The sequence below is a fragment of the Mirounga leonina genome, unplaced genomic scaffold (assembly GCF_011800145.1).
Source record: "Mirounga leonina isolate KUSES-001 unplaced genomic scaffold, KU_Mleo_1.0 Mir_91, whole genome shotgun sequence".
Lineage (NCBI taxonomy): Eukaryota > Metazoa > Chordata > Mammalia > Carnivora > Phocidae > Mirounga > Mirounga leonina.
In genome coordinates this window covers 29653580-29671195 of record NW_023270839.1, presented here as the reverse complement: position 1 = coordinate 29671195, position 17616 = coordinate 29653580, and the positions used below count along the sequence as shown (strand labels likewise).

The window sequence follows — 17616 nt, the reverse complement described above, 5'->3', positions numbered from 1 at the left end:
AAAAGACAATCAGATAGCGAAGGTGGTACAATCAGAATATGTTTTAAAGGGAGAGAGGTTTTGAAATATCCCTGCTAGGGTATCTTATAGCATGGAGCCACAATAGTTCAAATATCTCTGATTGCAAAGGCTGGCCCAGGTAATATCTCCAAATGTCTTTTGGTTTGTTCATCTATTATTTCACAATGGCACAAGCCAAGGGAGTTGGGTTCCTAAATTATGCCAATACAGGGGATGAGGCCTAGAATGAGCCAAATGGGAAATGGGTGTGTCTCTACCGTCCTAATGAAATTACAAGGATTAGATGCAAGTCATTTGTCTGGGATCACCTCAGCCTTTTTGGAGTTATAGGTTGTAATCTGCTCTATGAGAGAAAAAAAACAAAACAACAAAAAAACAACCACCTCTTGAGCAGTAGACACTTGTCATTCTCTCACACACACTCACACATAGATTTACATATAACAAAATGACTGTCATATGTAATTTCCTAATAACCTGAGGGCAAGGCAGAACGGAAATGAGAATTTTAGATGACCAACATAAAATCTGTGTGTTAGCAAAATCACAAATCCATCTATGGCAGGGACACGGAGTTGCTTAGAAAAAGCAATTTGCTTGCTAATTTACAAAAGGCCTACTGTATCTAATATAAAACAAAACATAAAAAATACCAAAATAAAGGAAAACTCCAAGCTTATAAAAATATTGAGATGTTTATTCTCATTGTATGAGAAATTGCAGCAGTGTTATTAATTCTGATTCACTGAAATATTCATAAATAGTTAAATCAGCCAGTTGCAGTTTCCCTGGAAAAAACCATTGACCCCAGAAAGCCTTCTACCACTGTCCAACTAGGCACAATTTCCAGGTAGCAAATTATGGCTTTATGAGTAATGCTAGTCTAGACCTCCATCTTGGGCCCAAATTGGGCCCTTGGGCCAGCTTATTTATTCTTGTTTATTATTCAATGTATAGAATGACGTGGAGATTAAATATAGACCAAAGAACTATTTATAACAACCCACTGAGTGTGAACCAGCTGAGCTCTTTTAATTGTGGAGCTGTCCTGTTACCCCCATTGGCTTTTCTTAGCCCATCTTAGACTGACGCATCTTAGTCTAATCTGAATGTGCAGATGTGGGTATTTTTCACATTACAAAGGGTTTTCACTGATGTGAGTACTTAAATTCTCATTATAGTTTGGTCTTTAAAACCCAAGCTATTAAAAAAACTATCAGAGATATAGACATGGAAGCATATTTGAAAACATGAAATTATTACTGACCAGCTTGTAATGAACATTGTGAGCTATACATTGTGTGAAATGTCTATGTTGATTCATTTAATTCAACAGAATGAGGCAGAAATTGGACTTATTCTCTGATATTGGTGAAGAATGGTTTTACAGAAATTAGGTAGCTTACCTGTGGTTATACTGCTGAATAGCTACTTAGCTAGGATTTAATTCTAGACCTCAGAATCTTATGCCAGATTTAAAGCTCAGGAATTCCATTTCCAAATCAAAAAAGAGGATGAATGACTTAGATCTTTTTAAGTTAGTCTTGGAACACAAGTATGTGTGAATAAGTTAAGGATATCCTGGACTGATCAATAGCTTACCATTGTTTTTAAGACACAAACAGATGCTACAAGTTTTTGCTCCTTGATATAGGGAAGAAAGAAGTTGTATGCATTGTCATGACAGTTCAGCAACATCCTTTCTTCTTGGCATTTAACCTAGGTTTCTATAGTCTCTCTCTCTGTGCCATTTCCATCCAGCTAGCACTTCCATGGAATTAAATCTCAAAACTCCATCCCAGTGTGAAACCGTCACACAGGGTCTAGCCCCTCACTCCTAGTGGTCCACCCAATATTTGTTTGACCATCCATTTTATATTTTCTCCAAGTTGAAGACACTTAAAGCTAAAGACATCAGTTATTCTGATGAAGTAGTCCCTATGCTCTTTTTTTTTCTTCTTCCAATAATACTCCAGAAGTCTTTCAGTGGTCTGGTTTCTAGTATATATTATAAATAACTTTCACCTATATAACTTCATTATGTAAAAAACATATTTTTAACTTGCTATTCAGATGCCTCCCCTGACTCCTGATTCCCTAAAACTGGTGTTTTACTCAAGAAAGGACAAATTATGCAAATGATATAATATCCCAAGGAAGAGGGAGGCACATATGGCTCTTCTTCATCCACAAGATTCAGATGCTTTTTCCAGCGTGCCATTGTCACAATGGTGAGCCAACATATTCTTCAGGCATCTGGAGTTATAAAAGCAGGTTAGGAAAAAAAAAAACAAACCCCAAAACCCATACTTCTTAGCCAATATTTAAGGCCCTTCCCAATCTGGCACTAGCCTATCTTCAAAACTCTTCATGTCCTAACAAAACCCCTTGTGAACATTATTCATCTACCAACTAGATCACTAATTCCCATGTCCAAATCATTGTCCATACCAGCAGAGCCTTAAGTAACAAAAAATCATTAATATATATTTTGGCCTCCAGACCACCTGGTTTTTCTTGTTTCCTATGATCTCTTGTAATTCACATGCCTGTCTTATCCCCTCAAAGATCTTCTCAACACAATACAACATGCAGGAGGAGAGAGCTGGCCTCTGCATCCTCTAATCAGAAAGAGCCATGGAATAAACAGTGCCTTTGCACTTGGTGTGCCCTCAGTAAATGTGTTGATCTGACTTTGAAATAATTTTACATTTCTGTTCCTTTGTTTTCCCTCTCTTCAAATACATTGACATTATATATATATACATATGGTTTGTGTGTCAGATTTTTACTGTGTTCATTCTGCCTGGTCCAGTGGTCTCAATAGAATTGGGATGCTAGAGAAACTTGGCAATTATATCAGCGTGTTTACCAGACAGTTGTACTGGAGCCTGCTCAATAGTGAACATGAAATGGATGAAGTAAAGACACTGCCACTAGGGAGATGTTTAATGGTGTGATGCAGGAAGTGACAAGTTTCTAAGCAGTGGTAAGATCGGTTTTCAGCTTTGACTCCAAGAATTTGGCCTTTCCTGCCAACAGTGAAATAAACCCTGCCCATGCCCCAGCTTGCAATAATAGCAAGGAAAAGTCTTACCTCAGTTGAGATAAATATCTAGCTAACAAAAGCAGAATACACTTCGAGACACAATAAAAGGGAAGAAGTTTGTCAATATCCGCTCTGTCTTCAAATGTCAATTTTTTTTTCTTTTTTTAAACGAGACAGTCCTGCTAGTTGTATTTACTGTGGCTTCCTCCAAGAGTCAATAGAACCAATTTCTGTTCTACTCAAGTTTCTCCTCACTGTTCAACTCAGAAGTGGACTCTTCACTCTATATCTTAAGGCCCCTCTCTTCCAGGTTCCTTTGTCTTTCTGGAGATGGGTTCTACTTTGCTTTCTTTCAGATAGGTTTTCAAGAGGCAAATAATCAAGTCTAATGAAATATGCCAGGCAGGAAACTGGTATAGGCGATTACTTTTTCAAGCTTGAAACTATGCATTTTCTCAGGCAGAAGCCCAAAGAAGTAGAGCTTCATAGATGGATGTATATTGCCTAATTAAATCTCTAAACAAGAGCATATATGAGCTACACGTGTTACAAGAGTGCTAATCATCCCAGAGAAACCTTCTCAGTGGCCATCTGGAGCAGCTAGAGTCCCCTAGATCCCCTCAGGTGGCAAACTAATCCTGGTTTGCTAAGGATTTTCCTAGTTTTAGTATGGAAGGTCCTGTGTCCTGTAAAACCCCTCAATCACAGGAAAACCTACCACTGGCCACCATGAGGAAAGCTTTTACTTTTTCTATAATGGATAATAAGACTGTTATTTTTATGTGTGCTAAGTACAAAAGATGAGGTGCTCTAAATGATCCTGTGAGCTAATTATGATTATAATCCATATTTCAAATGAGGTTAAGTGACTTGTCCAAGCTCTCCCAGCTAATAAATGATGGAGCCGACTTAAAACTAGGCCTTCTATTTCCAAATTCTGTATATTTGCCATTATAACACATTGTCTATCTTTTCCTCAAAGGTGATGCAGAATAGTCCCCTCTTTAGGTCCCACTGACCAAATGGAAGAAGTAAAGATATTATCTGCCCTCACTTAGTGTTTTATTTCTAATTTGTACCCTTTGAATTGTTTGCACCCAGTTGGCAAGGGGGGGATTTCAGAACTATTTCCCAAAGAAACAGCTCAACATCACATAGCTTTTTGTTTCTCCTTAAAAGTTAATTATACAACACAATGCAAATACACACACAGTAACCAGAATTTATTTTCCCTGATGTTCAAGGTCTTCCTGCTGAGTCTGAATTGCCGTATCAGGTTCTTTGTTCCCTTATGATAAGACTTCTCACAGGAACTCCACTGTCCTTCCTGAATTCTCTGGCCCATCAGTTTCATGAATGCTAACCCAGTCTTTCATAAAATAGGTCTTAATCTAAACCCCAATTGTGATATTGTCCAAGTACTCTCTTCAGATTCTGCATAAACTGAAGGCACATAAATATATACACTGCAGAAGAGTTTTCACAGATCTCACCACACTGGACAAATCTGAGTCTCAGCTCAGACCCCGATAGGATACTCTGTTGTATGCCAATCCATGGTTTCATTCACTTTATAGCTTTGGTACTTCCCATGCTTGATAAAAAATAAATGTATCTTATTGCAAAACTTGGGGAATCTTCAAAAACATGAATTTCTGTAGTTGTCACTCTGACTCGGGAACAACTACTCAAGTATTGTTTCCTGAAGGGATCTTTATATGTAAAGATTATGTAGCAGATGGTGTCCTCTTAAGTGAGAAAATTTATATTCAGATTGTTCTTGGCAATGATGGCTTCTACCAGTCTCCTGCTTTGGCCTTTCTTACCTGCGACCTTAGAGTCTGAACATCAAGATAATGAGCAAGAGTTACAGTGATGTTTATCATTGTTGACAGAGTTACGGAGAAGTACTCAAAGCGAAACAGATGTTCGTTATGCCTGAGTGCACTTGCTTATGGAGACTAATGTCTACCTAAAAATTAAGTTTCTTGTACTTTTGGCAGATGACTTTGCTCTAATGAAAAGTATACTGTCTTTTGAAGAGAAATTCACAACTTCTTTCTTCTGTCATTATCCAGTGGTTATTGTTCAACCACTATGTTCCCAGAACACCTGAATCATTTTCACAAGATACAGGTATTCAAAATTAGATATATCATTCAAAAGATTAATATATTTAATACCTTCAGAAATTCAGTTTCAGCTTACTTGTCCAAATATACCTTCCATTGCTGTCCTTGATATGCTGACACATTATTCTCTGATATATTTTCTTGCCTGTGAAACTATTCAAGTTTTTATACTCCTTCTTGCTCTGCCTTTTCTTTTCCATATGCAAATATCAAAATTCTATCCAAACGTCAAAATTAAATTCAATGTCCTCTTCTCCATAAAGTCTGCCTTGGTAACTCCAAATCAGGAATATCTTCCTTTCTTAAATTTTCAGAGCACTTTATCCACTCTAGCAAGTAAATCGCCCTGTACTGTAGCTGAGATAATTGGGTAAATACCCAAAATGAGATTCTGATGCTTTTATAGCAATTGCTGTTTTTTTATTATTCCATATACAGAGGATGTCATATTATAAGTGGAGGTAAAGATATGAACTAACATTCTATATTCTTCAAATTATGAGAAATAGGTAATTTTGAAGAACATCTAATTGTAGGGACACAAGCTTACAGTTGATCATAAAAAATGGCCTTGGTTGTTTACTCCTCCCATGAAGAGTCAGGGTCTATGTCCCTCTTCCCTGAATATAGATTTATGACTTGCTTTGGGCAATAAAATGTAGCTAAAATGATGGCTGTCAGTTTCAGCCTTGGCTTCAAGTGGCCTTGCATGCTTCTACTTGTTTCCTTAGATTCTTGTCACCACCATACAAACTTGTACAACGAGTAGCACATAGTCCAATCTCCTGTTTCCCATACAATAGCCAGATGCCACAGACATGTGAGAAGTAGCCCCTATCCAGCTACCATACATGTGTAAGTGAATGCAGACAAGATCTGTAGAGTCATTGTTTTAAGCCACTGAATTTTAGGGTGGTTACAGTGATCATATTAGGATATAATATTAGTATAAGATGTAATAGAATCTTCAGATTGGAAGAAGCTTTAAACACTCAAGCATCTGATATTTAAATTTCCCTTTGCAACATTTCTAACAAGTCATCACACAAGCTATTTAAATAGCTCTAGAAATGGGGAACCTAGTTTTCACAAAGGCAGCTCTCACTTTGGAAACTTCTCCTCATACTAAGCAGAAGTTTGCCTACTATATTTTGCCCTGTGGGAAGCTCAGGACAATTTAATCCCTTTTCCACACCTACTCTCTTCAATATTTGAAGACCTCTAACCTACTCTCATGTGAACCTTCTCTTTTCCAGATTCAGCATCCCTGGTTCTCTGGCGGCTTTTCCTATGCTCTGATTTGAGATCCCTTTTCGGTCTGCGTGTCTGATCTGTCTACATCTGTTCAACTGTTATTCCCTGAACCAAGTACAGAGGTCATGAGAAGCAGCAGGGCTCTATCAGCAGCAGAGCTTCTTGCCCCTACTCCAGGCCTGGCACTCGGTGCACCCTAAGGTTGGTTTTCCTTGCCAGACCACCCACTATCGCCACAATCTTACTTGATCTGTCACCAGATGCGATGAATATTTCAACCTTTTCATGTGTTTACATTAAACATTTTCCTCTCTTCTACAGACTCTAAGAACACTCCAGCTCTTTTCTCCTCTCAGACACATGGTGTAATTATTGCACTCCAACCTTCCCTTTAAGCCTAGTTACTGCCCTGTTATTTGCTTTGCCCATTGCAATATAAGTGGAAGGGAGGTACATCACATCTATGTGTTAAATTTTAAGGGTTTGAGCCCTGTTTGCCAAATTCTAATTTCTCTGCAGCGCAATCATGAAAGCATGTGTTGGAGAAAACCTCTGCCAGCCTGGTACCCCAAACAACCATGAAGAGGAAAGTGCAGCCTCCTCCTCTGTATTTATACACATTAAAACTGTACCATGAGTGACAAACCTTTACTTGATTAATATGCAGAAATTTGGTAAATGTTACTGTATTATAACCTAGCTTATCCTGACTGGTACACCATTTATACCTCTTGTTAGATTCAGATTATTGTAGTATGCTAAGATCTTTTGGATATTAATTACATCATCTAACACACAAGTTATTTTGCCCAGCCTTATGTTACCCCCAAAGCCTACAATCAGATCCTTTATATTTCCATCTCATTCAATTAAAAATAATCTGCCTACAGGTGATTTCTGAAGCACTCCATAAGAGCCTCCCCAATGCAAAATTATTCACAAATTATACTTTGGGTCTAATCATTCAATCCATTATTAATTCATGTAGGTGATTTTTTTTTTTTAAGGGTTATTCTGAAAATGCTTAGCAAATGCTTTTCTGTAATTTAGGTAGGAATACATCTACAATATTTAATTGATATACCTACTTAGAAATCTTATAAGGCATAATGAAACATTAAGTTGAAAATAGAATATTAAAAGAAAAAACTAAACCAGAAATAAGCATAATATATTTGCAAATTAATTGATTTGGCCTAATAGTGAAGCAGCCAAGCTCTGGAGTCAGGTAGACCCAGTTCAGACCTCGGCTCTGACACTTAGCCACTGTTTGACTTTGGCCATATTTAATGTCTCTAAGTCTCATTTATGTTACCTGAACAATGGAATGGTTTTAACATTTACCTCAAAATGCTGTGATGAGGATCAAAGGAGGTAATGTCCAAATAATGCTTGGATGTGGGCCTGTTATATTCTAACTTTCAAAAGGTATTAGTTTTTATGTCTTTATAATTATAAATTTGAGATAGTATCCCATTTTTAAAATAACATTGAAAATGTTTCTTTTTATTCTATACTTCATACTGTTCCTAAATGCTAAGGAAGACAAAGTCTATAAAAAAATTGTGGCACGGTTCTGACAGCAAGTTGTTCTGTGTTCAAGAATTACGGATTAAACAAACCTATTTTTTTTTTTTTTTTTTTTTTAGAGGGGCCACACACATAAGTGGGTGGGGTTCGGGGGAGGTTGGAGCAGAGGGAGGGAGAGAGAGAATCTTATGCAGGCTTCACACCCAATGCAAACCGGTCACAAGCCTCAATCTCATGACCCTGAGACCATGACCTGAGCTAAAATCAAGAGCCACCCAGGTGTCCCTAAAACCTATTACTTTCAGTAAAATTACAAGGTTATGGAAAAATACTATTTTGCTGGCAGTGATTATTTTATTGTTCTATTGTACTATAGTCTGCCTATGAGAGGAAACATTTACCTTTATGGAATATGGTATTCATTTATCAAAAGATACTTAAAAACAGACTTGATATATGCTTTATTGGGAAAAACAATAATCAAGTTCAATGCTCCTCTTTTCCTAAGATGTTTTATGTATGTTAGATGTACTCAATGGCCATATCAATTACATTTTGGAAAGAACCAGCAGGCTTAGGAACCATGATACTCATAATTGCCATCTTATTTAATAGGGTTATTTTCAATATTTTTTTTTACTAAAACTGGTGATGACACAAGTAATCTGACTTTTCTAACATAAGTGATTATTCTGCTCAGTGTAACATATTTTCCATAGTTACTGAACTGGCATTATTTTAAAAGACTGACTACTTGAATATTTTCTTTATAAAGTGATTTTAATTTGCTACTCCTCAAACATATCAACTATCTGGAAAGCCTTAGAGGATTAAACTCGATTTGGTATGGTGATTCTATATGGTATCCTGAAAGATTCATTGATTTCCTAATAAATTTAAGCCAAGTCAGACTTAGACGTCATAATTAAAGATGTTTTAAAAAACAGGAAGTAACTTGCATATGTTCAATAAGCAAACTGAACACAGAGAAGGCTTTAGAAAAATGTGCTTCTATAAAACCTTTCCCCCCCCCCCCCCCCAACAAATATGCTCTCCTCATGTATCTTAACTAGGAAGCTTATTTTTCTGAGACTGGATTGTCCTCAGTAGCTGCTAGATTCATTACATGGGTCCTCCCATGATGTTCAGAACCCAAAGAAATTATGATAAGCACTAGCTTGTGAGATGGGTTTTTTTGTTTTGTTTTGTTTTTCTTTTGAGATGGGGCCCAGAGCAGTGAAAGAAAACTTGAGTAAGCATCGTGAAGGTGAGAAGATAGAAGTAGCACCACACTTAAGCTTATGCTGGTTGCCTTACTTTTCAAATGGAGAAAACATGTGGCCTCAGGGGCTGGGTGTAGGATACAACTTCTATCACTAAAACTGAGGTGACCTCAAATACTAATCTTTGGAAAATATGATTTGGGATTCCTTTAAAGTATGTCTCAAGTACTATGAAGTGGAGGTAGTGATTTCAGAAACTAAGGGAAGGCAGACTCCTTGTTGGGTGTAGTTTCAACTGGCTGTCACTTAAAGATTAAAGGAAAAGCAAGCCCCTTCTGAGGAGCCAACCAGCACCGTGCACAATTAAGGAAGGCTCCAGTGCAAGGAACTAGCTAAAGGGAAGTTGTCAGAGTTGATGGTGGCTGCGGTTTCCTTCCCTGAAATGAAGACATTATCTGTATCTTGGGTTGATACAGAAGAGGGATCTTATACATTCTCTGAATCTAAAACACAAACCTATCTCTAAGAATAAAAGAGTGGCCTTTATACAATGAGTAAAATTTGGGCTTGCCCTTGCCTACAACCCAGGATGATCCTGAAGATTTTATCCTTAAGTATTAATGAAATTTAAAAAAAAAAATGGATTTGGAAGAATTTTCTATGGCCAGCCATCTAAGCACAGAAAAAAGCTTCTATGATGGTAGAAATTAGGTTTCTTGTGGATGTATAAAGCTGGAAGAACCTGTTCAACAGTATCATTGGGGATTAGAGCTGGGGGGATGGTCTTATACAATATCCCTGGGTTGACAGTGGGTAATACTCACATATCTCTTCTGTGTTTGTTGTCTATTACTGAGTAAGAAAGAACGTTAAGCTACAAACTGAGGCCTGAATAGGAGATGATGAAAAGGTGTCAATCTCTAACATTGTCAACTGTAAGCTATTAGTTGCTTGAGCTTAACAGCTTCATTTTCTTAGTCCTTTGACTGAGTACTTACTGAGTACTATAAGTTTTTTTTGTCACTGTGTTGAAAAACAATATGCCTAAAGGAAATGGTTTATAATCCACTCCACAAACAGTTTATAAGGCTGATTTAGATGGTAGTGACTTTGATGTTACTTCCATAGATCCCATGCCAAGATATATTTTCCATGGTTCCTGAAGGGGTCATGGTTGTGGTCCTGGGGTCTTTAGGTCCACACATCGAAGGAATTCAGCCTCACAGCAAGCCTCTGTGACTAGTATCAAGATACACTCCAACGACCCCATGATTTTCTAAATAAAGAAGTTATCAAGTGCTTCCTGAGTAATTTCCAAGAAAGCCTTGGAGCATTCAGCTGACCCTGAATTAGAGAACTGATTGCCAGTAGCAAGCCAAAATTAGGTAAGCATTTTTTTTTTTTTTTTGGCAGGTAGTGAGGGGAGAGGAGGCATGGGAAGCTAATGGCAGCTTAGCAACTAGTTCTTAATACATGGGTTTTAGAAAGTTGGTGACCTTTTTGCTGTCAGCTTTCCCAGTTAAGAGGTTCTTTGCCTAGGCCAACCTTGGTCTATAGGATATAATGTGTCTGCCCAGTAGGAGGACTGCAGGCAGAGTGCTGGAGACTAGCGGGCCTGGTACTATGGAGAGTCTACAGTAGGGTCGGGACTTCCCCTAGCTTTGCATGAGATTCTTTTCTGGCTGATCTAACTACCCTGTGGCATGACTGCATCTGACATTCGCTAAGAGATGCCAGGTTTTATTCAATCTTTAATGGATTAAACAAGACAACTCCCTTTATTACTTTTACAAAGAGCAAGGTGACAAGGATCATCCAATTATTAATTATAAAAGGTCTCCTTTTTGGAGTAATAATGGAACTGATTAAAGAAAATCTTTAATACAGTGTGAATTTATATCTAGGGTGTTCTAAGGTGCTCAGGTTTTCAGATGGGAGAATAAAAGGGCAAAATTTATATCTAAGCATAATTAGAGTAATATTTTTATGGATTCATTCTACCCAAACTTCACAAGTTTCTCCCAAGTAGAGAAATAGGGATTCGAGATCAAAAGCAAAGTGGCCTTTGATCAACTGGGGTTAAATCTAGTGGGAGAAAAGTCCCTTGATTTTTTTTTTCTTGTAGGGATTTAGCAACACTGAATCTGGGGGGAGGGGTGGGACCAGCTGTTTTTAATACTCCCAGTACTTCTCATGTATGTCTTATCATGAATCCATGATTGCTTCAGGTTTTTTTTTCCCTAAAATGCAGTAGACCTGAATCTTTTAAGAAATAATTCTAACTCATCTAAGAGACTGTCAAATCCAAAGTAAGATTAATTTATAAGTGAGGTCTTCATATGGGCAAGGCACTCTCATAAGCTTTATGGAGGAAAATCTAAGTGAAAAAGACCAACTCTAGGCCTTTAAAGAGTTTAAAATCAGGTTGGAAGATTAAATTTTTGTTAATTTAAGCAACTTAAATTCATATGTACCATAGGATTGACACAAATGGGAACAGAAAAGGGAGATAATCCCTTACAAAAAGAAATAGAAATCAAGAAGAAACAGAAATCAAGATATTCAAAGCTATATAGAAAGATCGATACTTTACATTGCAGAAATGAGGAACCATTAAACACATTTAAGTAGAAATGACTGTGCTTTAAGGAGATTAATCTTTAACAGTGTATAGATTGAGCTTAATGTGGAGAAATTAACGAAGGCAGATCAGTTTGCATTCACCTAGGTAAAAGGTATTGAGGATTAAAACTAGATTAATGGCAATATGAATAAAAATAAGTTGAAAAATTATGGGCATGGTGATTTGAATTGCAATCCAATAATGAGTTAGGAATGCAGAGCTGTCTGCATCTGTTAGCTCTTATATTAATAAACTCTAATCTGAATTCATTTTTCCCAAATCTATAGTGAACTCCTTCTATACTGAATCCCTTGAAGGGAAAGGAACTTGTACATAAAAAACAACTAACTGAAAAGTACAAGAAAGACAAAGGCTTCCATTTCTCTCCAAAGAGTAACCTGTCACTGTGACTAAAGCAAACTTACATGGGGGCTGTCATTTTCTTAATACTTGGCATCCTTGGTTCAGAGCATGCAGATATATTTGTATGGCATGAACCACTGACCCAAGGAAGAGATTACAGAAGTGGAAACAGCCATTGTCTAGACTTAGGAGAATTTCTGGGCCTTTTCTTGAAAGTAGGGAAGTTAAATGAGGGGATAAGGGAGAATCTCATTTATAGACTAGGTAGGAAGAAATGAAAAAAATTTTTCAGCTACCCAAGAGGAGATTGCTATGAGAAAAGAGGAGTTAAGAGCCTCTGGAGAGTAAGAACAACCTTAGCTGCCATCTTAAATGATTTTAGGCATTGACCAAACATGAAGGTCAAAACCAGGAGTGGGACATAGGGCATGAGGACGGTATATAACCTTTTCAACTTTAGAGAGAAATACAAAAGCAATGTCAGAAGCAAGAGAAGAAGTATATTAAACCACCTATATCCACATATTGTATAACCTAACTCAGGTTTTTAACAGTAACCAAAAATTACTATTTTAATCAAGGTAAATTTAAAAGCAAAGGAATTATTCAGAACTTTGGCTGATAATTGTTTGTTCACATTCGTCACATTATTCATTCATGGAAATAATCAAACTACCTTGAAAATTTCAGCAAAATTTTTTATATATGTATATATATACACATATGCATATACAAATACAGTTTTTTTTTGGGTTTTTTTTGCACTCACAATTGTACCTATTTGAGAGTGAGGTCAAAATGGAAGCTTCTCTTTTTCTATTTGGCAATCTCTTAGTGTCCTGCCCTTCAATAATCTCTTTTTCTCACCTCTCTCAACATCACCCATTTCCTGCCAAAGTTCAATAATCCTAGTAGTGGTTGCAAAGTCACCCCCAGATTCCTGGGATTAGGAAAGCAGCTATAGCCTGGTTCAGAACCAAAGCAGGAAATAAACACACAGGCTTGATGAACTTAGTTCCAAGAGAGTTATCCTGAAGAGAACTTGGAAAACTAGAGAAGAAATGGAACAAAGATGATCAGAATCTCCTCTCCCCAACTATCTTCTCCTTATTCTCACCATGGTTTTGTGGACTTCCCTGAATTCTAGGTGCAGACAAGGCTAGTACCTTAAAATTAGAAAGACACTATATAAAAGCCTTGTAATGTTCCTCATCATGCAGCCAATGGAACTCTGACTATAAATGTCCAGTGAAGGGTGAACTTAAGTTATATACAATCAAAGAACCAAAGGAATGCCATTCTAATTTTAAAAAGTGATTCATATTTGGAGAATGTACTTGTGTGACTTCATTCACTATCATTTATTAAGGTAGTTTCATCAAACTGACTTATCAGAGGCTGGGTAGCCACAGGCATGTGTCATTCAAAACCCCTCAGAGTAAATCTTCTGAGAAAAATGTAGTTGGATGACAGCCTTCAGCCACCACACTTCCAGAATCCACTGCAGCATTCATCCAAAGGCCATACTCATCAAGCCGATCCAAACCAATGACTGAACATGGTGGAGGTAATAGAGCTGGCCACATATGCACAATGTGGGACCCTTCTAACAGTAAACCTTTTATCTAGGACTTGTTATTAGTCTGGCACTTTCCTGTAGCCTCATTGGTGTCAGTTTAAGGCTTTTTATGCCCAATTCTCCTTCCTTCCCCCTCTCCACTCACAGATGTCAGACCTATATTATGGTCCAGAGGTTTCTCTCATCTACTTCTGCTGTCTCTCCACTTATCTCAGATGTTTCCCCCCCAAAAGCTCTTGTACTTCTAATATCTTGCTGTGTGCTTCTGGTAGGACCCTTAGCTTACAAATATGAGAAAAGTTACCAAATTCCTGTAAAACAACTGGGAGAAGTACAATGTTAAACACTAATGCTATCACTGAAACATGCATTTTTCCAGCTTTTTCTCTTCCTCTCTTCTGATCTTTTTTCTCTCGCCCAATTCCTTTTCCAGAGCCTGCCTGATTTTTTTTTAATTTTGATAAATGGGAAAAAGAAAAGTTTGCCATGTCTTTTCTAGCAACACTTAACAAGAGATGTGCAGAGAGATGAATCAGAGCAGCACTGTTAACTCCATTATCCGGTTTCAGTGTGTATAGATTATTCCTTCATTGACACTTGAGAAGGGGGAGGAAAGGATCGATGTGGTCTGGCTCTAAACTGGTTAGGAATGTTGAAAGGAGAGAGAGAGAGAGAGAGGGATAGAGAATCGTCATGAAGCGGTGGTTCCATTCTGAAAGTCTGCTCCAGTCTGCTTTCCAGGACAATAGAAGTTGTAATATTTAGAAGATTTATAGTAATGTTTCATTCTATAAAAATATACTTTAAAATATTTGTAGAAAAAGTAAAATAAGTATATCTGGCTGAAAGAGGTTGTGATTGAAGGCTAAATATAAATGTATCCTTCAGGTTCTTCAAGAGGAAGTAAGCATTCAGATAATGGCAAATTCTCTTGATGACTGAAAATTATCACCCCTTTCCCTTACCATCATAATGTTAAAATCTCTTGGCAAGTCTTCGAAAAAGAAGTTTCTGAAAAAGTGAAATGGAAGGGATCTGTTCAAAATGCAAAGATAGATAATCTGTTTTAGCTAACCATTTACACAGCTTGCACTTAAAACATGGGTATAGATTAACTCCGCTGCTTTGACATCGATAAAACTTCATGTTTAGATATGAGTTAGGAAAGCAAGATGTTATTAAGTACTGGATGCCACAGGGAGGATTTGCAGGAACTCTGAGACCATAAACTCAGATAAGTCTTCAAGATCATGACATACATGTTTTCATAATCAAATTGGAATTCAACCTAATTATTTTCTAAGAAACTTCCATTTTGTCAAGTTTCATTTCTAGTAAACTTAAAGACACGTGTGTAGGGGGTAGGGGAGAGAGAGTAATCCTTTAAATTTTCTATGAATAATCCATAGTGATCTTTTATCACAGCTAGTTTTCTTAATACATTTAAACTACTGTGCCATTGTAATAGGGATGTGAGTAGTTCTTCACATATTTAAGAACATTGAAGAGTTTACAGACATAAATGTAATGAAGATATGACTTGTTATTTGACAAAAATCAAACCTTTATTTGAAAAATATCAAACGAAAGACGGTCTATGTTATTTTCCAGGAGCTCCATATTTAAAATTTGAAATTTTACGTGTTTAACTTAAAGTAACATGTGAATGTATCTAACAGAAGATTTTCAGAGAGAGTACTATAAACATAAATGTAAGACTATGTCTTTGCCTATAAAACCCTAATACACAAATTTAAATGTTGCTTCTCTTTATATTGTACACACGTGTTCAAATGTCAACACTTATAAAACTAATCTATCTTTCTATAGGTCTAATCTGTGCATAAACTATGGTTGACAATTTCACTTTAAAAATCTATTACATTTGCTATAGTATCATTTGCAATACTGGCACCTAGAAATATTCTTGAAAATCCAATAACAGAAGACTAATAAATATTCTATAAATGTCTTGAAATATTTGCATCACTTAGAAATAATGAAGTGGAAAGTTTTCCATGTTGTTAAACGACAAAGAGAAACAGAAAAAACCCAAAGCTGGAGATGCAGGATAGCCTACTGAATAAGGTCACAGACTCTAGAACCAGACTAGTTGGGTTTGGATGCTGATTTGGCCACTTATTAGCTGTGTGGAGAGAAAGGTTTTTTTAATAAACTGTTTCATACAACAGCTCCCTAATTTGTAAAATGAAGGTCAAATTAGTACTTACCTCACAGGGCCATTTTAAGGATCAGATCAGTCATTATATAAGAAACAACTGTAACAATACTCGCTACAATATCATTACTAAATCAGTGCTTATCTGTTTCTAGAGTGGCCTAGTGTATGGCAAAGATACACAATAGAAAACTACTTATTCTATAGGAACATAGACCTGTATTCAAGCAACAAAAAATGATACCAATGTTTAACTGTGGGCATTAAATGAGATCCTTTGCTTTTTGAGTATTTTACATGCAAAATATACTTCATACATTATTTCATGATTAAATTTTAAATACTTTCATCCACCCATTAAATAACAATGAAGTTTACATTCATTGACTTATTGACATAGAAAGACATTCATGCACATTTCATTAATTGCAAATAAGCAGATCAAAAGATAGTATTGTGTTAATTTAACTCATTTATGTAAAATTATGTGATTTGTGCAAAGAATGATAATCTTAATAACTAATCCACTTAGGCGATTTTGACTTTGTTCTTTGTATATAGACACATGTAAGCATAATTATATATATGCACACACAACTATATATTATTTAAAAAAAAACTCTAAAAGCTACTTTGTGAAAAAAGAAAGCAACAGTAAGGCTAGTTAATTATACCATCATGCAGCATCCTGCATTCCAACTGCATATGGTGAGAGCACAGCCAAGTACCACTGATGAATGGAATGAATTAAAAAGATTATGAATGTACTCACCCACCAATCACCTGGAGTCCAGAGAATCTGGAAGCATCCAAATCACGGCCACTTACTATTCGAGCCTTAAATCAAAAACAAGAAAAAAAAGAAAAGAAAAACAAACAAGTCTTTAGCATACCATAGCTGCATATACATGAATTTGGGACACAAGTCAACTGCGCTACACATGTAATACCTAGTATGACAGATGCTAAGCAGGGTCAGCTCCAAGTCAAAGCTACTATGTTTTTGTGAGGGGGGGGTTTGAAATTAGCTGTCAGCATTTAAATAAAAGCACTGGCACAGTCCAGGAAAATATATCCTATTCCCCAATATGATTTGCCCTTAAAACTTGCTAGGTGTAGTGAACACCATGAATCAGTCAGGGAGATCATGATTAGCCAGACTTCAGAACAGATGCTGAGTTTGACCGCAGCAGACCCCTAGGTTGGCAAGTGTAAGCTAAAGTAAGCGCAGCTGGCAAGGTGTACCCTCTTCTTAAATGCAGCATATTGGGGGCACACTTAAAGGACAACCAAAGAATGGGAAGCTGGGATAACATGCACATTTCACAACTAAAGCAGAGGAACCAAAACAGGTCTAATATGTCACAAACAAACATGTACAAAAGACAAGGTCCCTCAGGAGAGAAGAAAAAGTATGATTTAAAACCTTTTCATCCACAGAACTGCTATCTGAAAGAGAATCAGGAAAAGAAGGAATAAATGTTAGAAGGAGTACTTTACGAAATCACTTAAACATATACATGAACAAAGCGTTATTTTACGTTACTTAAAATCGTAAGTAAACAGAATTTCAAGGCTGAACCCCAAGGGAAGAGGGATAGTTGGTCCTCATCATTTAAAGAGCTGGAAAATGTGCCAGAATGCTTGAAAAGTATCAAAGGGT

At 36.8% G+C, this 17616-nt stretch overlaps 1 protein-coding gene across 2 annotated transcripts in view; it reads right to left on the bottom strand.

The window, feature by feature from the left end:
• The window catches only part of UNC13C (unc-13 homolog C), a 565259-nt gene that overhangs the window by 422028 nt on the left and 125615 nt on the right, over positions 1 to 17616 (bottom strand). For both annotated transcript variants that reach the window (XM_034993923.1, XM_034993924.1), the window contains 2 exons: positions 17380 to 17402; positions 16726 to 16790 (listed from right to left, as the gene is read on the bottom strand). In XM_034993923.1, coding sequence (XP_034849814.1) covers positions 16726 to 16790; positions 17380 to 17402 — 88 coding nt within the window. The remainder of the gene's footprint in view (positions 1 to 16725; positions 16791 to 17379; positions 17403 to 17616) is intronic.